Raw genomic sequence first — 26,823 nt, 5'->3', positions numbered from 1 at the left:
AAGGGCCAGGAGTGGTGGGGGCGCCAGCCAGGTAATCAGCTTAGGGGGATGATCTGAATTAATCCTTGTAATCCCTGGACTCTGGACTCAGCCTCTCCCCTAATCCCATCCCATCAGATCATCCTCTTTGAGGATCGATGCAGCCATTTATCCCCCTTTACCCTTATTTCTAAAATGCCAAGATCCCTTCATTTAAAACAACAACAAACCAGAAAGGTACAGTACAGAGTATAACGACAAATATCCACGTACACACCGCTGAAATCCAACTGTCCATTCTTGCCACATTTGATTCACAGATAGCCCTCCTATTTATTATTTTACAGTTTTTCTTTATATGTATGTATCCACAAGCAACAAAATACTGATTTGCTCAGCTGGTAGAACATGCAGCTCCTGATCTCCGGGTTGTGAGTTTGAGCCGCACTTTGCGCACAGAGATTACTTAAAAAATAAATAAAATAGGGGCGCCTGGGTGGCGCAGTCGGTTAAGCGTCCGACTTCAGCCAGGTCACGATCTCGCGGTCCGTGAGTTCGAGCCCCGCGTCAGGCTCTGGGCTGATGGCTCGGAGCCTGGAGCCTGTTTCCGATTCTGTGTCTCCCTCTCTCTCTGCCCCTCCCCCGTTCATGCTCTGTCTCTCTCTGTCCCAAAAATAAATAAAAAACGTTGAAAAAAAAATAAATAAATAAATAAAATAAAAATTCTGCAAACTTTCTTTTTTTCTTTTTTCTCAAAAATTTTTTTAAACATTTCTCCAAGTTTTATTTAGCCCCAATTCATGAATTTTAACGGCTGAATACAATTTCAGTGTTTGAATATCCACAATCTACTTATCCATTATTCTGGTAATGGGCATTTAGGTTGTTTTGAGTTTTCTGTGTTAGAAAACAATACCTTAGTGGTTAGTGCTGTGCGTGCTTCCTAGGCACATAGGTAAGCACTTCTCTAATGTAGGTACCAAGAAATAGAATCTCGGAGTCATAGAATATGTGCAAATTGATTATTGCCAGACTGCTCTATAAAGTAGTTGGATCAATTTACATTCCACTAACAGTGGCTTTCAAGTGCTTGTTTAGATTCACGATTCACTAACATATTTATAAATTTCTCTGCTCACCATTCCTTCTTGCATTTCACTCCTTCCTTCTTATTTGCTCCCTTCTTATGAAGTATATCTTTTTTTTTTTTTTATGTTTATTTTTTTTGAGAGAGCAAAAGCACAAGAGAGGAAGGGCAGAGAGAGAGGGGAATAGGGGATCCTAAGTGGGCTCCATGCTGAGAACCCATCGATGGACTGGAACTCATGAACCAAACGGTGAGATCATGACCTGAGTCGAAATCAAGAGTTGGATGCTTAACCAACTGAGCCACCCAGGCACCCCTGAAATATATATCTCTTTTGGTGGTATTTTTGTGAAAGTCTTTGTCGAACATTCTCAATCTTTGCCTTAAAATGTCTTAACTTCATATGATTTATACTTTTAAATGTTTATTTATGTATTCTGAGAGAGAGAGCATGAGGAAGGGGCAGAGAGACAGGAGAGATAGAATCCCATGTAGGCTCCGTGCAGCCAGCACAGAACCCAACTTGGGGCTCAATCCCACAAACTGTGAGCTCATGACCTGAGCAGAAATCAAGAGCCAGATGCTCAACCGTGCCCCTATATCATTATAATTTACATGGAAATTTAATGGACATAAAATTTTAGTTTGACAGTTTTCTCTTGGCCTTTGGAAGATATTCTGGGTTTTGTTTTGTTTTGTTTTTTTTCTATACTCTTTTGTTGCTAATGCTGTCTTAAGCTTCCCCTAGTGTCGTTTAACTATTCTTTCATACCTTCAATCTCCTCACTTCTCCCTCTCCATAGTTTGAATGATTTCATCAGCTCTATCTTCCAATTCACTAATTCTCTTATCAGCTGGATCCAGTCTACTGTTTAATGGGTCATTGAGTCTAATTTCAATGGTGTGTCTTTCCCTAGGTTTTATTTTTTCCCTCAGTAAAGTGCTTTTGTTAATAGTGCAATGTTTTCATTATGGTTTATTTTCTTGTCTTTAATCTTTGGTAGTTTTAAGTATGCTTATTGTAGAGTGGTTTTCATGTTTTTCTATCATGCACAGTTCTTGGAATGTTAATTCTCCTATTTGTTGTGTCTGCTGACTCTTCCTTATGGTGGATTGCTTCCTTGTCTAGTTTATGATATTTTATCGTGAGCTCTTCTGCAGTAGGTGTTTGTTTGTTTAGTGAGAGTCCCATTTGCCCTGGGTTATGAAAACATTGTGACAGAGCTCTTTCTTGCTTTCTGTGGGGCTATATGGTATTCCAAGGATCCTAAACCAGGTTTAGAATTAATTTCACTGCTTGAGGATCCAGCATCATGTAGATAACATAAATCCAGAAGCAACTTAAGCATTTGCTCAGGCTTGGGACTTTAGTTTCTCCGAGTTGACTTGTGTTTCTATTCCTTTTCATTGCTTCCTTGGATTGCTGTGTGTCATTTTCATCTTCTTTTCATGGACAAGGTAGATCTTTGGTGTTCTTCTTCTTCTTCTTTTTAAGACTTATTCATTTTCGAGAGACAGAGCACAAGCAAGGGTGGGGCAGAGAGAGAGGGAGACACAGAATCCCAAGGAGGCTCCAGGCTCTGAGCTGTCAGCACAGAGCCCGACGTGGGGCTTGAACTCATGAACCGCGAGATTATGACCTGAGCTGAAGTCAGATGCTTAACCAACTGAGCCATCCAGGCGGTCTGATATTTGGTGTTCTGATCTTTGGTGTTCTGATCTTGAACAGGGTGTTCAGTCCCAGCTTTTTGTCTCTGGTGGACTGAAGCAATATATCCTATAACCAGAAGCACTAAAACACAGCCCCATGTCCCTGGGCATATATCTGTGTCTGAAACCCACCACGGGGCACTGTGACAGCCTCCTCTTCTCTTTTCTTTGGCTTTGTATTCCTTCTTTAATCCTGGGAATTTCATTTAAAAAAATAAGTTTTTTGCATTATTCAGATATTAATTTTGTTTTAATGTTTTTTTTTTTTTAATTTTTAAAATAATCTCTACACCCAGTGTGGGGCTTGAACTCATGACCCTGAAATCAAAAGTCACATGCTCTACCACTGAGCCAGCCAGGCACCTTGAAACTAATTTTTTTTAAGTTTACTTATTTACTTTTTTAGAGAGAGAGTGAGCACGTGAGCCGGGTAGGGGCAGAGAGAGAGGGAGAGAGAGAATACCAAGCAAGCTCTATGTGTCATCGCGGAGCCTGACACGGGGCTGGAGCCCAACATGGGGCTCAAACTCACAAACTGTGAGATCATGACCTGAGCTGAAATCAAGAGTTGGACGCTTAACTGACTAAGCCACCCAGACGCCCAACCTAGATATTAATTTTTTAATTCTATTTTATGCAGGGATGCCTGGGTGGCTCAGTTGGTTAAGCGTTCGACTTCAGCTCAGGTTATGATCTCGCAGTTCGTGAGTTTGAGCCCCGCATCAGGCTCTGTGCTGACAGCTCAGAGCCTGGAGCCTGCTTCGGATTCTGCGTCTGCCCCTCCCCCGTGGGCTCTCTCTCTCTCTCTGTCTCTCTCTCTCTCTCTCTCAAAAAATAAACATTAAAAAAAATTTTAAGTCTATTCTATGCAATCTTTCTGTGTGTGCTTTAGGAGGGCACTGGGTGAGGAAATAGCTACATTAGTTCAGTCTGTCATGTTGCCAGAAGTTCCTCTCTAGATTTTTTTTTTTTTTCTGGTTTTGTTTTAAAGTAGGCTTCATGCCCAGTGCAGAGCCCGATATGGGGCTTGAACTCACAACTCTGAGATCAAGACCTGAGCTGAGATCAAGAGTCAGACACTTAACCGACTCCGCCAGCCAGGTGCCTCTAGATTTCCTTTATTTTAGCATTATTCCAAACAATCCCTATGTCTGTGAGGTACATTATAGTTTGCAAAGGGCTTTCACATACAATCTCTGCTTTAATCCTTCCAACAACTTTAAGAAATAAGTATTACTGTTCCCATTTTACCAAGAGGAAAACTGAGACTCAAAAGTGTAACTTTAATCCTACCTTTTGGACTTCGAATCCAGTGCGTTTCATAGCTTGGGTTTATAAAAGGAGCTTGCCTTTTCTTGACCGCCAGCTCGGACCCGCCCCCAAATTGTCCTGATCACTTGCTCTTCATGTAAGGCCCTCTGAGAGGCTCCTCCTGCCTGACACAGCACAGCCCTTTGGCTCTAACCTTCTCCAGCTCAGCTCCCCATGCTATGCCAGTCCCCTCCGGCCCCATTTGGCCTCAGTGGAAATTATGGGGTATATACGGGCCACGCACGGCCAATGGAGAGACAGACCAGCAGCTTGTCCTTACGGTCCTTTATTCACTCACCGCTAGGCCATTTTTATGCCTCTACACTAAAAAGGGCAAGTACTGAATATGTGCATGTTGGGGTACAGGAAAAAAAAATCAGAAAAGCCAGGGCTCGTCCGGGATTTGAACCCGGGACCTCTCGCACCCTAAGCGAGAATCATACCCCTAGACCAACGAGCCACTGATGGTTGTGCTTGGCCAGATGTGCCTTCCCTGCCACATCAGCAGCAGGCACAGTGTGTGGTTCCTAGAGGCGGACTCTTCTCCCAGGCTGGCAGCCAGCCCAGGCCGGCTGCGCTCCAGCGGGCCTTGCCTCTCCCGTGGCTCTCTCCGCACCTCCCTGGCCCACGGCAGGGCCACACAGATGCCCCACGCTCCAGGCATTCCCCTTCTTCCCCACGACCAGCCGCCTCTCCCCCAGGGCCACCATGTGGACTTTGTGGGAAAGGACAGAGAAGAAGCCGGGGTCCAGCGACCTCCACTTTCCAGGGGAGCCCCAGGTCTGAGGGAGCCTGTCTAGCAGCCCCGGCACCCCATGAAGAACAACACTTCTTTCTTACCTCCTGATCAGATCACCAGGAAAAAAAAAAAAAAAAAATCCTCCAAATCCATCAACCTCCTCGACGAGGGAGCGGAAGACTGACGCGGGTCACCTTGACTAGATGACGCTTGCTAAGTCACTCAGTGTCTTCATCTGTCAGCTGGGGAAGTGACACCTGCCCTGTGTGCCTTCCAGGGTGATTCTCACCTGAGGATCAGGTGGGGCAACGTCTGTGCAAGCAGTCTGCAAACTGTAAGGTGCTGTGCGAGGCAGAGGGGTTATTATGATGGCAACGTGAAGGGGCGGGGGCGGGAAATCATAGGAAAGTTGCCGTTTAATGCTCAGTATGGGCCAGGCAGTGTGTTCTGTGCTTTACAGATCTTGTAACAACCTTGTGAGATAGGTGTCATCCCCACCGTAAGAAAAAGAAACTTCTCCACATTCGGCTTACAAGAGGCACATTTATCTAAATGCGAAGGCTGTTTTAAAGCAGTGCACGCTGCTACCCAGCCTTTCTAGCAAAGCGGCGGTGGGAAAACATCCTGTAAATACTCACACTCCCTCCCACGCCCCAGCCTACCCTGCTCCCCCTGCCTGGGGACGCGGCAGGAAAAACCCGCTAACGGGCTAAGTGTGGCCTGGGTGGTTTCCTTCTGGTTGGGAGTTTCCCAAATGAGAGTGAGGGGGAGGCTCGGAGCCTGGAGCCTTGTGGAAGATCCCAGTGGGCGCTGCCAGGCTCTCCTTCTTTCCGTCCCCCCCCCCCCCCCCCCACCTTGCTCGCGGGAGGCAGAGCCCTGTCTTCTTGTCTTCTTGGTCTCCGGGTCCAGCCTCGCGTCTGGCGCTTGTCAGTCCTGCTGACAAGCGACGCCCAAGCACGTCTGCGTGCTGGGCTCTGTGTGATCACTCTACCAGATTGATCTCATCTCATCTTCGCAGCACAACTGTTGTTGTAGACATCGCTTAGCAAACGTCTGTGGAATGAATGAAGGAGTGAGTGCGTACGTGAAAGAAAAGTCTCGGGAGAGCACACCAAAAAATCACTAGGGGCAACAGATATTCAGGTCAGTCTGCATCTCTTGGCTCCAAGTAGAAACCACAAGGCTGAAGAACCCCTCCTGCTTTCCGACCTTTTAAGCAGGCTTCCTAATGAACTAACTCCTCTCTGGGATAGGCAGCAAGAATGGCCCCTGGCTTTAGGGACAGGATCGGCGCGCCTGCGTCTGTTTTGGGGGGGGGGGGGGGGGGAGTTTCATGGTCTCCATCCAGGAGTGCCGGGCCGGGCAACTGGTTCCAACTAATCGTGGCCAGAGAGAAAGGCAACAGCTCATCTCTTGTAAAACCGAAGAGACTTTTTTGGGGGTAGCTGTTCCCCAGCTATAAACTGGCTGATAAATAATAGCACACTCAACGCGTCATTCCGTGACCTCAGCACACATTCCCTAAATTGCTCCTGTTGGTGGATGTGCCCGGAAGTGAGGTCGCTCCAAGAAGAGGCTCCTAGGGGGTGAGAATGTTTCAGGGATGAGACAGGGGTTGGACTCCAGCCAGTGCTTCTCTCTGGGGGTGCTGTTCGAATTTGTGGCAGGATCATTCTTCTTGGTGGGGCCTGTCTAGAAGAGTGCCCTGCCCACTAAATACCAGCAATCGTTTCTTCACTGTGGAGACAGTCGGAAAACACTGCCCCCCGCCCCGCCCCCCGCCGACCCGCACGCTTCCAAATGCCTCCAGGATGGCAGGGGTCTGGGGAGAGGAGAACTGCTCAGGTGGGGACCCACTGGCACCTACCATACATTTCTTTTCCGGGCTAAAATCACTGTGGCCTTGCTGTGGGCACTGGGACATTAGGCCCTCGGTGACTTGTTTGACTCTGCGTTTAACAAGCCACAGATGGAGTTCTCTGGGGAGAATGGTGACGCTACTTCTAGGGGCTTCCTCCTTTTCCTCCCAAGAGGGGATGGCTTTCGGTCAGGCAGATCCTTTGACGATTCCTCATTTCTACAACAGTGGGTAGACCTTACTGTGATCTCAGCATCTGTCTGGAGAGGCCTTACGGGTCAGTATTTAACAGACAGCACTGTCACAACACATCATCTCAAACTCATTGTCACCTCCTGCGTGCCAGCGACACAGCAAAAGCCACATCTGGAGAGGGGAACTGGGTGTCTGGGAGCCTGGGTGCGAAATAAGCTTATTTTTCACTGTATATTCCTTAGTACTTTTTGAATTTTCAGTCTTGGACATATCTATAATCCACTCAAAAACAGAAATTAAATTATGGACATCTAAGCATTGAGAAGCAATGATTAGAGAGGGCAAGGAGAAATGTATTTCGAGCCCCCAGGGACCCAAAAGGTCCTTGGGATCAGGGCAACCCAGCAGAGTGGGTATTCGGTGCTCAGCCTAATGGTTCTGGTTTATGTCCAGTTCTGATTTATGCTTTGTGTTGAGTCCATATTGAGAGGTCATACTCAATATCCAATCCTGTGAAACTGGTTGTTGTGTCTACTCGGGAATGTTGTTGAGGACAGTGTTTATCATAAGACACTGATGTCTCCTTTGTGAGGTCCCGAGGGAGTCATTCTTGTCTGTCATAATCCCAAGAACACAAAACCAAGAAGAGTTGGTTTGCATTTATTTTCCGGACACTGAATTCTGCAAATGTGTAGCTGCTGGAAAGCACGAATGTGCGGTCATTTTTCAATTCAATTTCTGACTCTTGAACTTCCCACTGCTGTTCTCTTTCTCCTTTTGCTTCTACATTTGATTCAGGACTTCTTGTTGTGTCCCATATATTCCCGCAAACCTCCCTGAAACTATTTCCGGAAAAGGTGGGCGTATAAATGAATAAACTCCTAAAAAGAATAGGAAAAAAAAAAAAAAAAAAAACCCATATGCTAAAACTATTCAAAAAATATCCTCCTTTTCTAGGACTTTCCTTTTTTTCTGGACAATCAGAACAACTAGAAAAACAAATTTCCTCTTGACTCTTTTCCATTTGGTTCTGGACATTTATACATCCAAATCTAGATCAGCGGTTTTTAACTGGAGGGGAGGGGGCAGGGGGTGGTTTGGCCTCTCAGGGGATATTTGTGTCTGGAGACATTTTTCGCTATCACGACTGAGGTCTGTTGGCATCCAGTGGGCAGCGGCAATAGGATGCTAAACATCCTACAATCCAGTAGACAGCCCCCTGATGACAAAGAATTATCTGACCCAATATATCAATAATATGGAGGTAAAGAAACCCTGGTCTAAACATACCTAACCGGGGCGCCTGGGTGGCTCCGTCGTTAAGCGGCCAACTTCGGCTCAGGTCATGATCTCACGGTCCATGAGTTCGAGCCCTGCGTCGGGCTCTGTGCTGACAGCTCAGAGTCTGGAGCCTGTTTCAGATTCTGTGTCTCCCTCTCTCTCTGACCTTCCCCAGTTCATGCTCTGTCTCTCTCTGTCTCAAAAATAAATAAACGTTAAAAAAAATTAAAAAAAAAAAACATACTTAACATAATCTTGTGTAAAGCCTTAGTATATATTATCATGTTCCTAAACTAATAAAGTGACTTTAAACTTGAAAAGAGCACTGTCTACATTAAATGTACTTAACGTGCCTTCAGTTTTTATATCATTACCCTCCACCTTTACCACAGCCATCATCCTCAAAATCTTCCTGCTCCCTACTCCATGGCTTCCGGACTCCAAAAACGTGTTGTCCCCTGCGTAGAAGGTACCAGTAAGACCCTGTACTTGGCTAAGGCTCTTTTTGGCCTGAGCTGCCGCCCCTCCCCCACCGGCTCCCAGAGCGGCTGCCCCATCTCACTGAGGGCTGGGTTGCTCCCAGCTTGGGCCCACTGCCCCTCCCTCTGAGGGTGTGTGGAATAAGGTGGGAAGGGACTGTGTGGAAAGGTTTCAGGACAGACCTAGGAGAGGCCAAGGGTGCAGCCACTTGGCCTGGGTAGTGGGAGTGAGAGGGCCTGGGTGTCTTTGGCCTACATCAGCTGCCTTGGCAGGCCGAGCCCAAGGGTTCCTGTCAGAACCGCGTACAGAGGTGGGCACCTCAGCTGAGCCCTGAAGACAGCAGAGGCTGATTCGCTCCACTCAGCACAGGCTCACGGGCCACCTGCCCTGCCCAGAGGTAGACAGAGCCTTAGGGATGGCCTCTGGTCCCGGTCATAAGGGCCTGCCCAGGACAGAGGACCAGCTGACCCAGGCAACCCAGGGGAAACCCAGTGGCCTTGCAATTCCTGGATGCTTGACCGGGTCTCTGCCAGGATCCTACCTGCGGGCGAGCGTCTGTGGAGTGTGTGTGTGTCTGTATGCACGCATGTACGTGGGGACGTCGTCTCCACAAATGGCTGACAAGACTCCTTCTAGCCTTTCTAGCTCAGGATTCGAAGGACATAGACTTTAGTCCTAAGGGGTGGCCTTTTGGAGTTCCAAGTGGCCTTTTGGAGTTCCAAATGGAAAGCCAGAAGTGTTTGCCCAGCTCCTCTAACCTGCTGGGAATCAAACTCAAAACTCTTTCTCTGCTGCCCTGGATGGCAGCCGAAACAATCTGCTCAGGCTTCACACCTGAAGCACCTCTTGCTTTTTGCTGGGCTCCTCGGTTAGTCCTCGGTGCGTAGCTCAGCAGGCAGCCTAGCATTTGAGGGGAGTTTGCATGCAGAGTTGAAAGCTTCCTCTCCTGTGGCTTCCTTCCTTTTAGAAAACCCACCTTCAGTCTTCAGCTACTCTGGGGTCCCCCAGACTCCGTCCTCTGACTCTGCAAGCCGTAACGGCTGGGACTTGCTGCTTGAATTCCGGCTGTCCCTTGCCATCTAGACTGGGGAGTGCCCTCAGGAAAGAATCCACTTTAATGGAGATGGTTCTGTTCATTCAGGGATTGGGTCGTTGACATCTCTGCCTGCTTTGGGGTACTTGATAGCACTTTCCAGTAGTGGTTTTTCGCGTTTTGTCCGGAGTTGATGATTTTTACCCACGGGAGGGATTCATCTGATACAAACTGCTATGCCCTCAGGGGGCCATCCTTTCACGTATCAGTATTTAAAGTGTGTCACCTTTATCTCTGCATTCTGGGTCTGCGGAGGTGGGGAAGACGGTACATTCAGAGCTGAGGTATAGTGTTGAGTGTAGGCACAGGTGGAGCTTAGAGCACAGCTGGCCTCACTGGGTGGGGGGGCTGCACGGAAGAGGTCTTGACTTAGGCTGCGAGAGCCCGGCAGGACTCCAGGGCAGATAGGGCAAGACCGTGGTAACTTGAGTACTGCTGAGCTAAAGGCGGGGGGCCCGTGAGCAAAGCAACCTCAGACGGGCTGGGGGCGGGGTGGGGTCTGAGTAGAAAACATACATCCTCTGGGTAGACTCAACACGAAGAAACAGAAGCAGCCAGGGAGGCCTTAGACTTCAAGCATTTTCAAATTGCCCCGTACCCATCTGTGAAGGCTGTTGACTAAGGTGCTCCCTGGGTGCTCCCCGTTCCCTGCCCCTTCCTGCAGCCTGAGGCCGGTTCCCAGGCTGGCCGTGAGCCCAAGACCTCTGGAAAGGGAGACTTAGGGGCCACCTTCCACAAAAGAGCAGATGGGTGCGGAAGCCTGTAGGGACGTGGTGGTGCCAGAAGCCAAATGCAAAGTCACGCCCTCAATAGCGCCATTCAGAGAACGCACACACAAAAAAGTGATGAAGCATCTCTATTAAATATGGGTCAGCATCTCCCAGTTGCAGTGAGCTGACTCCGCCTATTCATTCCGGCACCCAGCACTGCATGTCGATTCTTTGAGCCCAATATTTTTATCCTCTCAACACGCAATCGGCTTTGGACCCACAAAAGGAGGTTTAGGTGGGGGCTTGGACATCTTTAATCTCAGAATTTGTCCTTAGGAGGCTTAGGATCAGTACTGATCGTTCAAGGAGACCAAAAGTGGCTTTGGCGAGAGGGTTCTTTGCAAGGTGGGGGAGAAGTGGCGGGACGGTACTCTATAAGAGGAATCAGAGGGTGGGGGGCGTCCCATGAGTAAGATGACAGGGGAGGAGGAGTTTTTTCTGTTCAAGAACATTTCCTTGGTGGGGCCATGGGATGGGCCTCAGTACCACATTGCCCCTGTCTGGGCCTTCCGCCTCCAGGCGGTCTTCATGGGCTTTGTCTTCTTCGTAGGAACACCACTCAATGCCACGGTGCTGGTGGCCACCCTCCGCTACAGAAAGTTGCGACAGCCACTCAACTATATTCTGGTCAATGTGTCCCTGGGGGCTTCCTCTACTGCGTCTCCTCTGTCTCCATCGTCTTCATCACCAGCTGTCACGCATACTTCATCTTTGGCCGCCATGTTTGTGCTTGGGAGGCCTTCATGGGCTGTACGGCAGGTACGCAGGGGAAGGAGACTGGGGGGGCGGGGGGGAAGACAAAGGACTGCTCTAGGATTGGAACCAGGAACCAGACTGTTGGGTTAGAGTGGGCCCCTAAAGAGGAGTCTGGGGAAAAGGAGTTTGGTGCTTTTTCTCACCGGGGTATAAAGCAGCACAGACTAGAAGTCTGACCAACTGAGTCCCAAACTCCACACCAACCACCAGTCCAACCCTCTGTCTCCCTATGCTTGTTCCACCCTGTTAGTATTCCATTCTGTCTGCCAGGCCGGGTGGGCCCATCTACCCCCAATTGCCCTCACATTTCACTACAGGTCTGGTGACAGGCTGGTCACTGGCCTTCCTGGCTTTTGAGCGCTACCTGGTCATCTGTAAGCCCTTCGGCAACTTCCGCTTCAGCTCCAAGCACGCGCTGATGGTGGTCCTGGCTACCTGGACCATTGGTATTGGCGTCTCCATCCCACCCTTCTTTGGCTGGAGCCGGTGAGAGTGTAGGGCAGTGGTGCTAATTTAGCTAGGAGCTCAGGTTGGCGTGGGTGGAAAGAATTGGGGATGACCTTCGTCTCTGACCTCCGCTTTTAACGAGCGGGTGGAGTAGGTGAGGGCAAGGGCTGTGGGAGGCAACTGCTAATATTTATCCTGCAGCTGGAATTGTTATAGCCTCAGCTGGTAAAGACAGAAACTGTCCAGTGGGTGAGTGCTTGGTCCCATGCAGGTTCATCCCCGAGGGCCTGCAGTGCTCCTGTGGCCCTGACTGGTACACCGTGGGCACCAAATACCGCAGCGAGTACTATACCTGGTTCCTCTTCATCTTCTGCTTCATCGTGCCTCTCTCCCTCATCTGCTTCTCCTACACGCAGCTGCTGGGAGCCCTCAGAGTCGTGAGTGATTTGTGTGAGGCTCAGGGAGGAGGGGGTCGGGGGCTCCAAGATGGGAGAGAAGAATGGGTGAGTGCTTCAGAACATAAGACCTCTGGGGGCATCTGGCTGGCTCAGTCGGAAGAGCACACAATTCCTGATCTTGGGGTCGTGAGTTCGAGGCCCACGTCGGGTGTAGATTACTTAACAAACTTAAAAAAAGAAAGAACGTTTGACATCTGGAAATGTTCACAGCCAGGTAGAGGAGATACCCGAAAGCAGTGAAGGAAGTGGGGGCAGGGAGAATGATGAAATGGTGTGAAGAGTAGGGTGGGGTCCTCTCTGCTCAAATGCGTGTCAAGAGACTCTTGTGATCCCTTCCAATGTCAAAGACCAGACAGCCATCTCCATCTGGTCTTCCTCAAGGAAGGAGAACAAGAGGCGCTAGGCCAGAAGCTGGGACAGAGAGAGGCAATGGGAGCGGATGCCGCCCTGGTGGAAAAGGGTTGAGATCTGGGAGTTGAGGGCCGGGAAGAGGATGTTTCTCTGTGCTCCGCCCAGGTCGCAGCCCAGCAACAGGAGTCAGCCTCAACCCAGAAGGCAGAGCGGGAGGTGAGCCGCATGGTGGTGGTGATGGTGGGATCCTTTTGTGTCTGTTACACACCCTACGCTGCGATGGCCATGTACATGGTCAACAACCGTAACCATGGGCTGGACTTACGGCTTGTCACCATTCCTGCCTTCTTCTCCAAGAGTGCTTGTGTATACAACCCCATCATCTACTGCTTCATGAATAAGCAGGTAAAGCTCTCTAGTTACATTCCTATGAGACTCTAGTTCATGAGACCTGGTTCTTTTCTCACCAATGACTTTTAATTCAGAGCACCTTGGACTCTAGTCAAAAGGTTTCTAGGGGTGAACAAGGGAAGCTCTCGGTAATAAGCACAGGGAGAAAGGCTTGGTCATTGAAACCATGTAATAGAACCCAGAGAAAACAGAATTTGAGCCATAAAAGTCAGGTTGCTCCAAAGGGAAGGATGAGAAGTGGAAGGGTTTTGTTTTCTTGAGAAACAGATTTAACCATCACCCTAAATTCCTAGTGCTTCCATTTCACAAGTTCTTAATCCTTCCCAACTTCCAGCCTGCAGGAGCATATGCAAAGCACAGAAATAACAACATATGCGTAAGTCTCTAAAACAGTTTATCATCTGAAGGTACCAGGTGGCCTCCTATCCCAAATCCTGAAACTGAGCTAATAAAAAAACCCAAGCTCAGATGAATCTAGGAGAGTTCCTATCTTGTGGGGCAAACCCCCTGCTTTGAGAATTCTTAATAGCTGTTTTGTTTCCTTCGTCTTCAGAGATGGGACTCAAAACTCTTGGATGGAAACAAAATTGGCAATCCTTTTCAATTGGGAGCACCTTCTAGTAATGGAGGGGTGGGTGGGTAGGCCTACTCTGGCACCACTTTTGAGTATCTTATTGAGGCAGGTTGCTTTGTGAGGTTTCCCAACAGTGGAACCTCTGAGCCAAAATGTGGAGGGATTACTGTTGTAGGCCCTGCAGTAGCTCTCAGGATTGGGAAGATGTATTCCAAACCACGAGGAGATGCTGGGTATATGGCACCGTGCGAGGCTTTGGAGATACGGAGAATGAGATCTCTTGCCATTTCCCGATGTCATCTCTTCTGTACTGGTCTGCATGGGACTAACTCCAATTCTGCCCTTTCCTTCCAGTTCCGAGCTTGCATCATGGAGATGGTGTGTGGGAAGTCCATGACAGATGATTCTGAAATGTCCAGCTCCCAGAAAACTGAAGTTTCTGCTCTCTCTTCCAGCCAGGTTGGCCCAAACTAAGGAGCCATATTGGCTTATTTGCAGCAACTAGGATTTCACATTTAGGGAATTCCTTCTTTCTCTCAAAAACCAAGCTACTAACAAATGCAGAAGATGGGAAGGGGAATATGGCAAATTTGGGGCATCAACTTCCCATTTTCCTACCATTCCTTTCCTGCCTACAAAGCTGCTGTTCCAGCTGGGTCTACTATAGACCACTCCAAAGGCCATGTCAACAATCCTCCAATTCTAAGTGGCACCATTGACAGCACCTGAGAGCTAATTTCTACATATGGGGCAACTATAAAGGAGTATGGCTGATTTTTCAGTGTATGGGTAACAATTATCTTCCTTTTCAATAGCTTTTTCCCCCGCCCTTACTGGGGCTCTCTTCTAAGATGATACAATCTGAATTAGAACAAACATAAACATCTTAGAAATGGGAGAGATAGATAGAAAGAACAAACTAAACCTCAAGTAGGCCCCAAATAGGGGTTTGAAAGAACTTCTTTATGCCATTACTGCCAATCATCACTATAGCTCTGGCAGGGACAGCTGTGTCCAGAAGCTCCTGAGCCAGCATGAATTATTCCAGGTGCTCCCCACCCAATTTGGCTAAACCTATATATCTGTCTTAAGCTGTGTATTAATAGTTAATTCTCTTCACGTTCTCAGAATGAATTTACACACCTTTATACAGTTTATAATGTTCAAAAAGTGTTGAAAAAACTGTTTTACCTTGTACTTTATGCTCCCCCTGTAAAAGCCTTTTTGAAATAAAAATCAAGATAAATGTCGTGTGTACATTCAGGAATGCCTTGTGTTTGGTATCAGATAATTATGTAATGAGCAGCTGGGCTCTTCTCCAGTTATACAGCCTAAGGAAAGCAGAGAAGGGGTACAGCTGTAGTGAGAAGGATGACAGAAGATTTCAGAAATAAGAAAGGGGTAATTAATCTGGGAGAAGGCAGAACTTATCTGGGATGGGAGGGAGTACAGTAAACCTCTGGGAGACCTCCTTTTCTTTGACATTTTATAGCACCTGTAATTCTAAGCAAGAGTTCCATTTCTTAAAAGAATAAAGGACATATGTACCCCACAACGAATGTAAACAGTTTTATTTAGAAACAGATAGGTACCTGTTTGCATTATAGAATATAAAACTTGGTTTACACTCTATAAAAAATAACCAGTATCCAAATTCAAGAGAGCTAGCATTCACAGAACACACAATGTGGGTGTGTAGCCACTGTTCACCAGCCTCAGGCTTGACTTAAACCAAAAAGATAATCCAGGGGGATCATTAGAGATTAGAGTATAACACTTGCTGCTGAGCACCCAGCATCCAGAAGTTGCCATTTTAGCGTATTGAAGGTTTGCTTTCTAAGTGAGTAACTTTAACATAAGGCCTGGGTTCTCTGTACCTAGTGAGCTGTGAGGCTGTCTTGCCACACAACTCATGTGCTCTCTTTAATCCCAGTTGACATTATTATCTCTGATCTTAACAATAAAAATGGGGAATCTGGAGAGCAGAGATTTCCACTCCCCTATGCTGGGGTTAAACTTTAAAAGAGTTTATCTACTCTCAAGAGCTCAATGCAAAGGCCAGGATGAAGTTACATGATAATCCGGCATTTTACCAGGCCAAGTAGTCCACCTCAACATGATCATGGAAGACCAAAGGATACACCTAGGTTCAGATTATAATAATCACCCAGCACCACCTGAATGTATTATCCATAAAGATACATGAAATAATAAAGGTTAGATATACATATATTTATCTTAATAACCTGAGGGCTAAAAAAGTTTGGAATACAATTCTTCTTCTCAAGAGGTCCATCTGTAAGAAAGGGACCAAAAAAGACAGAGTTCGTGTTACATAAAATATGGGCAAAGTGTGTTGGGAACAGAAGGTGGCTTCTTCAGCTCTTTCTACAATGTCCCTCTTTGACAAGGATTGGCAATCTGCTGATCCATGATAAACTTTTTGGGGGCAGTGGGGAGAAGGGGAAATGGGGGCAAAGGGAGTGTTGGGTCAAAGGCAAGAAGGTTGAGCAATGGTCCTCAAACCAAAGAGTCCTCTATGTAGGCCCTCTCATCTTTGAGTCTGAGTTCAAGCTCTTCAGCTGACACAGAAATAGGCCTGGTAGTAAGTGGTTAGCATTCTGAGGTATGAGGATCCCTGGTAAATTCAGCAGCATGTGGTTTTTGGAAACCAGCCCACAAGATAAGAACACTGCAACCAAGCTCCTAACTAATACTGCTATTTAACCACTGTCTGAAAGAGAAAGGAAAGGAAAAAAAAAAAAGTCCCCAATACATTGGGAGGTTGTAAGCTTCATTTCATGTAAGGGGGTCCAAATAATCTATTTTAGGGTTTCTTAACAGAACCCTCATTCAGTGATCATTTCTCTTGTTAAAGGCACTTTCAATGACATAATTGGAAAGGAATACAATTTGACTGCAGTGAAAGCAAGATTAATTCCTAGAACACCTGGGGAGATAGGAGCTGAATGGGGCACTTACAGTGATTCAATAGGCAAGACAGTCTTGAGCACTTCAACAGATGCACACCCAGAAAAAAGTGTGCCCTGAAAACACTTGTATTTTTCCCTTAATTTTCCAGCTGTTTCTATGTATAACTCTGTAAAGAGATCACACTCACTACTTGATTTTCAAGACACTGGCCCTAACTCTTCCCACCACAGCTGTGCCCAGCAAAATTAGCAAACAGCTAGTCCTACTGGGAAGAAAAAAAATGAACAAAATCAAGTCGAGCCAAGCTTCCTGACAGCACAGGGATCTGTCCTTGCCCAGATAATGCCACGATCAATTGCTGGACCTATAGCAACTGAATGGACTACGTGGCCCCTACTGCTTATAAAACATACTTTCAACAGGCAAGGTTAAGTGTTCTCTCTAAATATTAATTGTGGGGCATTTTTTTTTCCCTTTTCTCTCTCCTAAACATTTCTCATTGATCTCAGGCTTTAAAAAATTAGTTAAGTCAGAATTATAAAAATTATATGGCAAGGGTTGAGAAAGAGTGAAGGGCTAATATTTGCCTACAAGCGTGAGTTGAGGATGTTGATCCTTCATATCATACTCCCAACCAGAGAACAAATACAAAAATAAACACACCATGTTATACATAATACAAAGTGTAAATCTACAAACACAAGTGTACTAATTAGAGTTGTTCCTCAGAAGCACGGTTCCCTCCAGTCCCTCAAAGAGGAGGAGGAATGGGGACGGGATGGTTTTCATTACGCCTTTTCAGGTCTTAAAAAAAGTTTGTAATAACAGTCTCAGTAGCGCAAACAATTTCATGTGAAACCAGAAGCTGTAAAAATAAATTACTTTTGAAGAAATGCAGGTTCTTCTGTCTGCAGCTCAGAACTCATCGTGTCGTACTAAGGCCTCACCAAAATCTGTGGCCTGGCTGCCCACAAATAAATCATACTTGTCAACAATCTCCTCCTTGGTAAGCTTGCCATCCTGAAACCAGAGAGAAGAGTGAATTGCAGCAAAACAGATTTCCCATTTCAAATTTAGAAACCCTGCTATAGAACAAAAGGGGTTAGGATTTGAGATTCTAATTCCACTAAATTAAATGGGAACTCAATCCTCATCCCTGACCCCTTCCACATACAGAGGGAAGAAAGCAACAATTAATACATTTTTCTTATTAAGTTAAAACTGGAAGAATGGAAATAATATAGCTCAATAACTTAATGCTAGAGATATGTCAAGCAAGATGTGGGACATCTTCTAGGTATAGGTAAGAGATAGGAAGAACTGGGTAAAATAAAGTGAATCAAGTCACTGCCTCACAGGAACAATGAAATCTGCTAACATCCTTACATAGTCTTCACCCCCACTACACTCTAGCCACCAATCAGATTCCAGACATAACCCCAAATGAAGGCTGAGACACTCATCTCAAACATTACGTAAGCCAGATTCCCAAGATTTGACCTTATGAGTTTCTTTTTCTCACATAGCTCAGTCAGGACATAGCACTTGGCTACTTTAAGTGACTGAAGCAAGAACTCAAAACAGACCGACCCTTAAAAAGGCTTGATGATAAAACACTGCATTTGAAACAGAAGACAGGCTTAGATAGGAGAAATATTCAGAATATAAACCCCGCCCCTGTCTTTAGATTGACTTTCAGCTCACTCTAAGCAAAGCATTCATATTGCTGAAAAGGTGACAGGGCTTAGTGATAATACCACTCTTTTAATGAACCAAATGCCTCAGATAATTGATTGAGGACAATTTTAACAGGCTCCAGAGAAAAGCTGATTTACAACCTAACTACTAAGAATTTAGTTTTAAAAAGCATATTTAAGAAGGAAATGATCAGGGTGCCTGAGTGGTTCAGTCGGTTGAGCGTCTGACTTCGGCTCAGGTCATGATCCCACGGTTCGTGACTTTGAGCCCTGCATTGGGCTCTGTGCTGACAGCTCGGAGCCTGGAGCCTGCTTCAGATTCTGTGTCTCCCTCTGTCTCTGGCCCTTCCCCTCTTGAGCTCTGTCTCTCTCTCTCAAAAATAAATAAACATTAATAAAAAAAAAAATTTTTTTTAATAAAAAAAAAATAAAAATAAAAAAAAAGAGGGAGATGACCAACTTTGAGTAGGGAAAATGAGCCTATGATAGGTAAAAGAACAAAGGAAATAATGGGGGAAAAAAATTAGGGAAAATTTCCTGGGGATCCAAAGATAACAGATGAAGCATGCTGGGCACAGGCTACGTACAGAGGCTCTTTGCTGAAGCCAAATGCCTCCAATGGTGTGAACACTGGGCAAAGGGATTTCTAAAATGAGATCAGATAGCTAGCACTGCCCTGTAACTTTTCAATCGCCAACTTAAGATTTGCAGCAGACTTAGACTAATTAAGACCTTACATGCTCTATGTACCTCAACAGGAATGTTTTAGGTAATCCCCTAGAAACAGACTTTGATCACTGCTAGGTTGTTTGGGCCTGGCCAGACTTACCTTGTTCTGGTCTGATTCATACACTAGGTGCCTGGCTTCTGCCTCTGCATGATCATAGTCTGAGGGGAGGATCCAGTCTTTGGTCTCTTCCTTGTCCATCTTCCCATCACGGTTCTTATCTCGAAACTCAACAAATTGTTCTCTTTCTGTCTTTACCCATTCTGGCTCATCAGCATTTCCATCATGGCTGTACATGTCACCTACGTACATAGACATACATAATACAAAAGGTGAGTATTTTTCCCAAGACTGCCACATGCTAATCTGGCTTAACTTTTCCCCCATCTGGAACGCAGTAGCAGTTACAAGGCTATTTTATAGGTCAGAGAGGCCTGAGAAAGCAAGGCATTTTCCTGAGGTTTAATTAATGACCTTTAAGAATATTTCCAGCTGTTGATTTTGAGTTAGTGAGTCCAAAAAGAATCCTTAGCCCTTAAAAATTGAAAAAATAAAGGGAGACGACTAACATCCAGAAAGATAAAGGCTAACTTTCAAAAGATAGTTGTTTCCTACATTCCTTTTCAATCCAAGGTAACTAGTTAAACCTGACTATTGGTATTAGAAAGGTGCTATTTTAAATTCTCAAGAAAACTTGAGAAGTGTAGACTAGAAGCCCAAACTGTCTACCAATTACTAAGTATACTTCAGAACATTTTTTTAAGAACCTACTTCTAAAAATAATAAGGGGTATTTTCTTATATAGCCATAATGTCATTATCATGTTTCACAAAATCAATTTTTTGGTATTACTGAATACTCAGTCCAAATCTGAATTTACTATTATCTTCTAAAGCTAGTTTGTTCAAATTACTTCTATGAATGCTGGTGGCTAAGAAGTTGGTATTGTATACCTGAATTTTACTAGATTTAAAAGTTAAGGTACTTTGAAATTCAGTATTTACAACCAACAGAGATTCTTCTTTATAGCTATTTAAAGATACCAATTTTAAAATGTGCAATAAAATACTGTTTCGTCAAAATTTTTTTAGAATTATGTGAATGAAAAAGTCTGAAGATTCCTGAGGTATACATCAGTGTATGTGCATTGTATGCAAGGTACGGGAGCATACCTTATATACGTCTAAATGGTTTCCAGCAGTTCTAAGCAAAGGTATTTAGTTGTGGTAAAGGTTTTATACGTAGGGACCCACAAAATGGAGACGGCCCAAGTCACAAATCTGAACACAAGTTAGCCTGCACTTAGAGGAAACACCATACTGCCAAGGAAATTTAATGTACACCAATCACAATCCTCCAACTCAGATTCAGCTAGTTTACCTGACCCTAGAAAATAGGACCTGCTAGCCAGTCATGCTGTTTCTACGCTGCTGCTTCTAATGCTCTATAAAACTCGGCTCTTGCCCAAAATCCCTAGGGAAGAGAGCGCTCCACTGCTTGTTGGGCACAACGATCCCCAGTCTATGGGCTGTTTTCCCTTGAATAAAGGATGAACTCATTACTAAAATGTATTATTGTCACCTGACAGTCGGTACTGTCATTTTCCTGAACTTGAGGGCTAAGAGTAGAACTACTTCTGGTTGTTTTTTTTTTTTTTAATTTTTTAACGTTTATTTATTTTTGAGACAGAGACAGAGACAGAGCATGAACGGGGGAGGGTCAGAGAGAGAGGGAGACACAGAATCTGAAACAGGCTCCAGGCTCTGAGCAGTCAGCACAGAGCCCGACGCGGGGCTTGAACCCATGGACAGTGAGATCGTGACCTGAGCCGAAGTCGGACGCTTAACCGACTGAGCCACCCAGGCGCCCCGAACTACTTCTGTTTTAAACAAAGGAGGAGTACCTCAGGACAGGACTTGCCTGTTTTTTTCTATGCTACAGCACATTCAGAAAATGTAATATTTGTATGATCCACCGGGCCAGTGCTCTGCCTTAGCTGTCCTGTGGGTCGAGACCTTTCATAGTACACATATGGGGAAATTCTGAATTACAGAGGAAATAAATGTGTGCTTAAAAGACATACTTTTTTTTAAGTATTTTTTTTAATGTTTATTTTTGAGAGAGATAGTATGAGCAGGGGTGGGTCAGAGAGAGAGGAAGACAGAATCCAAAGCAAGGTCCTTTCAGCACCGAGCCCAACGTGGGGCTCAAACTCACGAACCATGAGATCATGACCTGAGCCGAAATCGGACGCTTAACCAACTGATCCACGCAAGCCCCCCAAAAGACATCCTTTTAATAGAAACTAGAATATACAATGTAATGTAAGTGCATTTCAAAGATAGATGAGTAAGGATAAAAATAATACTATTTAAATTTCTATTTAAAAAGGATTTAATCTGTATAATGACACTAAAATTAATTTTTTTGAGATTACGTTAAAATGTTCTTAGGATACATAATGCAATGCTTAGAGATGAAATGAGATGATGATTGGAATTTACTTCAAAATAATAAAAAAAGTAAGGAAATGGATTGGTTACAGATGTGAAGGGATCGGCCATGAGTAGACGGCTGTTAGGGCTGGGCACAGGTACATGGAATTCTAATTTTGTACATGTTTGCAATGTTCTACAACAAGTTTAAATAAAAAATTCAACAGCATAACTCATGCTAAATGTAAGAGGCACTGACCATTTGTTTATGATCTCTCTCCTCAATAGGGCAGAAACTAGCATATCCCTAGAAACTGGAAGATATTGTTTGGGGACTTTTAGGTTTACAAAGTCCAGCATCCCTGGTGTAAGTGTTTATGTTAGTTGATGGTTTGCAAAAGAAATACACACACACACACACACACACACACACACTTGGTTTAACAGTTTCAAAATACAATTTCTCTGCCCTTGGATATGTATGATGGAGAGGTAGAAAGAAATATCTCCTTATTTGACCTCGATGCTTGATAAATGATGGTACTTACCAGTTATAAAACTTAATTCCTCTCCTCTGGAGGTTCAAATGAGTTCCTCAGTTTTAGCAATAGTGATAAAATGGCAAAAGCCAGGAATGAAAAGATAAAATATTTAAAAGTAGAAACAGTCAACTTTGAAGCAGTCTCAGTAAATGCAGCCAGACATTTACTTCCTCTGTGCTGATGAACTCCACTAAAAAGAATCATTTTGGAAAGAAAGAAAAAGAAAGGAAGAAAGGAAGGAAGGAAGGAAGGAAGGAAGGAAGGAAGATCTTCCACTGCTCATTCCTTTTTCTCTAAAACAACTCAGAACACATCACTGAGTCTTTGAAGAATGGTAAATATTCAGGGAGTAATTCAAGGGGAACAACCCTAAATACAAAGAGCAAGTATAATTAGATAAAATCTGAGAAAAGTAACTTGCTCAATTCAAGGGACAGGTGGAAAAAAAAAAAGGGAACAGAGGGCCTAGACAGAAAATACAAACAGAATATCGTAGAAAGGAGGAAATACTCTAAGAGAAATCGGCAACTTGGGGTCCCTTAGTCACCCACTGATCTCTTATCCTATTCCCTATATTCTTCTCTTGGGTTTCCTAACACCAGTTTAGGCTCCCTACAACTCTTTACCGTCAATTCCATGGGCATCTGGAATGCACTGTATCAGTGCTATCCAATATGGCAGCCACTGGCCACATGGAGCTATCAAGGACTTCAACTATGGCTGGTCTGATCAGAGATGTGCTGTAAGTATAAAAGATGCTTCTGCAAACAGTATGAAAAAAATTCTTAATAATTTATATTGATAACATGATGAAAGTAATTTAGATTACTAGGTTAAATAAAATATATTAAAACTAATCATGCTAAAAAAATTTTTTTAAGTTTATTTATTTTGAGAGAGAACGCGCACACCAGCCGAGGAGGGGCGGAGAAAGAGGGAGAGAGAATCCCAAGCAGGCTTCACACCGTCAGCGCAGAGCCTGACCCAGGGGTCCAACTCAGGAGCTATGAGATCATGACCTGATTGAGCCAAAACCAAGAGCTGGATGCTTAACCGAATGAGCCACCCAGGAATCCCTAAAAAAAAACTTTTGATGTAGCTATTAGAAAAGTAATAACACGGGGCACCTGGGTGGCTCAGTCGGTTAAGTGCCGACTTTGGCTCAGGTCACGATCTCGCGGTTCATGGGTTCGAGCCCACTTCAGGCTCTGTGCTAACAGCTCAGAGCCTGGAACCTGCTTCGGATTTGTATCTCCCTCTCTTTGCCCCTCCCCTACTCGTGCTCTGTCTCTCAAAAATAAACATTAAAAAAATTTTTTTTAAAAAGTAAAAATATATCATGTGGCTCACATTTACATTTTGATTGGACAGTGCTACTACAGACACTTTATCATGACCCACTATTCCTCATGCTGGTCTGGCTTAATGATGTGCTAAGAGTTGACCCATGGGGTAAATTATTATTTTTTTTTAATGTTTATTTTTGAGAGAGAGAGATAGAGCAAGTAAGCGAGCAGGGGAGGAGTAAAGTTGGGGGACAGAGGATCTGAAGGGGAGACTCCACACTGAATGCAGACAGCCTGATGGAGGACTCGAACCCCCAACTGTGAGATCATGACCTAAGCTGAAGTGGGACACTCAACTGACTGAGCCACCTGGGCACCCCAAATTATTTTTAAATTTGCATTAAAAAAATCTCTTTCATTTAAAACAATTTTTTTTTAATTTTTAAAAAATGTGTATTCTTGAGGGGTGCCTGGGTGGCTCATTCCGTTGGGCCACCGACTTCGGCATGGTTGTGAGTTTGAGCCCTATGTTGGGCTCTGTGCTGACAGCTTGGAGCCTAAAGCCTGCTTCAGATTCTGTCTCCATCTCTCTGCCCCTCCCCTGCTCACACGGTCTCTCTCTCTCTCAAATATAAAAAACATAAAAAATGTTTATTCTTGAGAGAGACAGAGACATAATGAGCGGGGAGGGGCAGACAGAGAGAGGGACAGAGAATCTGAAGCAGGCTCCAGGCTCTGAGCTGTCAGCACAGAGCCTGATGTTGGGCTCAAACTCACGAGTTGTAAGATCATGACCTGAGCCTAAGTCAGACACTTAACTGACTGAGCCACCCAGGCACCCGTTTATTTTCAGAGAGAAAGAGAGAGCTCAGACTTGTGGGTGTGCACAGGGAGGGGCAGAGGGAGAGGGAGAGAGAATCTCAAGCAGGTTCCATACCCAGCGCAGAGCCCGATGCAGGGCTCAATCTCACTATGGTAAGATCATGACCTGAGCCAAAATCAAAAGTCAGAATCTCAACCAGCGAAGCTACCCAGGGGTAAATTATTTCTACGGGCAAACACACTTCCACAACTTCTCAGCTTCCTCTAGGAAAAACAGGAGGAACAGACTTACCAATATACTCTTCCAGGTCAATGAAACCATCAGCATTCTTATCTATATCCTCCATTGTTTCCTGGACAAAAGAGAGTAAGAAGAGACTATTAAAGTTAGTATCTGGATGAATTAGATTAGGCATTTATCATTCATTAAAAACACACATGAACATGTGGGTATGGTTAGGGGTGTGGGAGTGGCTTAGTCGGTTAAAGCATCTGACTTTGGCTCAGATCATGACTTCACAGTTCATGAATTCGAGCCCCACATCAGGCTCTGTGCTGACAGCTTGGAGCGTGGAACCTGCTTCAGATTCTATGTCTCTCCCTCCCTCTCTGTGCTCACCTGCTCACACTCTGTCTCTCTCTCAAAAATAATAAACATTAAAAAAAATTTTAAAAACAAACATGTACACGTGTGGGTATGGGTAAAGCATAGGAAGTTGCTGTTTTTCTAGCCAAAAAAAAAAGGTAAAATATTAACTATTTTTTATGCTTCAACCCTAAATAATTATGAATCTTCTTGGAGGAACACTGGCATTATTTAATAATGACCTATCCCACCAAGCCGATAATGATGTGGAGTAGCCCTAGTCATGAAGTCATTCTAACAGATATGACCCGTAGGTCTGTAACTATGTAGTCTATGTTTTATGTTTACAAAACTATAAAGTCTACAGTTTATGTTTTATTGGTAACTGCCTTCTGTGACAATTCTTCAGTAGTGTCTGATCACTGGTTATGGGATTTTGTTTTAATGTTTACTTTTGAGAGAGAGAGAGAGAGAGAGAGAGAGAGAGAGAGAGAGGGAGGGAGGGAGGGAGGGAGGGAGGGAGGGAGGGAGGGAAAGACGTTGAGTGGTGAAGGGGCAAAGAGGGGAACAGAAGATCCAAAGTGGGCTTCGCACTGACAGCAGAGAACCCCCTACAGGGCTCAAACTCACCAACTGTGAGATTGTGACCTGAGCCGAAACTGGATGCTTAACTGACTAAGCCACCTAGGTGTCCTGGTTATGAGATATTTTTAAAAATAGGATATTCCTAGGGCGCCTCAGTGGCTCAGTCCGTTAAGCGTCCAACTTCAGCTCAGGTCATGATCTTGAGGATTGTGGGTTCGTGCCCCACACTGGGCTCTGTGCTGACAGCTCAGAGCTTGCTTCAGATTCTGTGTCTCCTTCTCTCTCTGTCCCTCTCCTGCTCACTCTCGGTCTCTTCAAAATAATAAATAAACATTAAAAAAAAAAAAAAAAGGATTTTCCTGGGGCACCTGGCTGGCTCAGTCATTACAGCATGGGATTCTTGATCTCGGGGTCACTGAGTTCAAGCCCTACCCTGGAGCTTAGAGCTTACTTAAATAAGTCATTCTCCCAAATATAGCCATTCTCCCAAAAAGAGAAACTGAGTTTCTGCTGAGAATCACTGTTCTCCACCAACCTGTACTACTATGTCTTTCATGTAATCATATTCCTCAGGGTGCAGGAAAGCTGTGAATTCTTCCTTTGTGGCAATAAGGTCTCCATCCTTGTCTGCCATCTTAAATCTCCGCTCATCTCTAACCATCATTTGTTTATAGTTAAAACCATCATCAGGGTCTGGATCATCTAGAAAACAAAACATTTAGGTCAAGTTTTAACAGACTTCCACAAAACATGAAAATGTATGGGCTGAGGAATCAATTTCCAAGAAGGATAAACCAAGCAATGAAGAAACAACGTGACTACACAGGTAAAATTGTTAACAGTGTGAAAACATTAGTTTTGGTCATCAAAGTCAGGTCCAAGTTGAATGTAAATGTTTGCCATCCAACATGGAACCCTGGCTCCTTGGCTAACCTAGGTACTGCTTCACTATTTTTGGTGTTAAGGCTACTAGAGGGTTCCAGCTTTCTAGTTATATCTGAGAGGCAGTGGTAGTTTTAAAATCATACTATCTGGGTTTGAATCCTAACTCTACCACTCCTAGCTGTGTGACTGTGGACAAGTAACTGTGCTTCAATCTAAATGGAGGTAATAATGGTGCCTGTCTCATAGGACTGCTATGAGGGTAAATGAGCAAATAAATCTAAGTGCTGAGAATAGTGCCTGGCATATAGCTGGCTTTCAATAAATGTTAGCTATTGCTATTTTTATTAAAGATTCGACTCCCACCGAGAAGCTAGATATCAAAGGTTTTCTATCTCATATTAAGGTCACTTTGATTCAAGCAACAGAATTATTACCCTTTGAAAAGTCACACTTCAGTTTTTTCAGCCAACTCAGATTATCTACCATGAATTACAGGTACCGTTTGCCACCCCTCTCCCTCATTTATGTAAGATTCTAGGATGTAAAACTAGAGTTACGCAAAACAGGTCAGAGGTTGCCTAGGGATAGGGGATAGGGAAGGTAAGCCGGATTATGAAGGGACATGAGGAAATTTTTTCGGGTGATGGATAAGTTCATTTATCTTGATTGTAAGAATGGGTTCATTGGTATATACCTATGTCAAAACTCATCAATTGTGCATTTTAAATATGTGCAGTGTCCTATATATGCCAATTATACCTCAATACAGCTGTTACAAAAAGTAAACATTAGATTACAACCAAACTGTTTCTGGACCTATCCAT

At 44.7% G+C, this 26,823-nt stretch overlaps 2 protein-coding genes and 1 non-coding gene across 5 annotated transcripts in view; 1 reads left to right on the top strand and 2 right to left on the bottom strand.

Annotated features, from left to right (window-relative positions):
- Positions 1–4,475: 4,475 nt before the first annotated feature.
- TRNAP-AGG lies at positions 4,476–4,547 on the bottom strand. The gene has a single exon. It is a non-coding gene; the product is annotated as a tRNA-Pro (tRNA).
- Positions 4,548–10,835: 6,288 nt separating this feature from the next.
- OPN1SW (opsin 1, short wave sensitive) lies at positions 10,836–14,414 on the top strand. The gene is given in 6 exon segments (XM_042924031.1): positions 10,836–11,140; positions 11,143–11,262; positions 11,577–11,745; positions 11,978–12,143; positions 12,681–12,920; positions 13,855–14,414. Coding segments are annotated over 6 exon segments (1,047 nt in total). The 5' UTR covers positions 10,836–10,908; the 3' UTR covers positions 13,975–14,414.
- A 264-nt stretch (positions 14,415–14,678) lies between these two features.
- CALU (calumenin) overlaps positions 14,679–26,823 on the bottom strand; it is a 31,264-nt gene continuing 19,119 nt past the window's right edge. For 2 of the 3 annotated variants that reach the window (XM_042924041.1, XM_042924049.1), the window contains exons 4-7: positions 25,650–25,816; positions 24,236–24,296; positions 18,961–19,160; positions 15,055–17,454 (exon numbers count right to left, since the gene is read on the bottom strand). In XM_042924041.1, coding sequence (XP_042779975.1) covers positions 17,350–17,454; positions 18,961–19,160; positions 24,236–24,296; positions 25,650–25,816 — 533 coding nt within the window. In that variant the 3' untranslated portion in view covers positions 15,055–17,349. Of the gene's footprint in view, positions 14,832–15,054; positions 17,455–18,960; positions 19,161–24,235; positions 24,297–25,649; positions 25,817–26,823 lie in introns of those variants that run through there. The other variant, XM_042924056.1, reaches the window with a different exon arrangement.

This window comes from Panthera leo, chromosome A2, assembly GCF_018350215.1.
Source record: "Panthera leo isolate Ple1 chromosome A2, P.leo_Ple1_pat1.1, whole genome shotgun sequence".
Lineage (NCBI taxonomy): Eukaryota > Metazoa > Chordata > Mammalia > Carnivora > Felidae > Panthera > Panthera leo.
The sequence above is the reverse complement of the archived record's forward strand: the minus strand, read 5'-3'. Positions and strand labels throughout refer to the sequence as shown.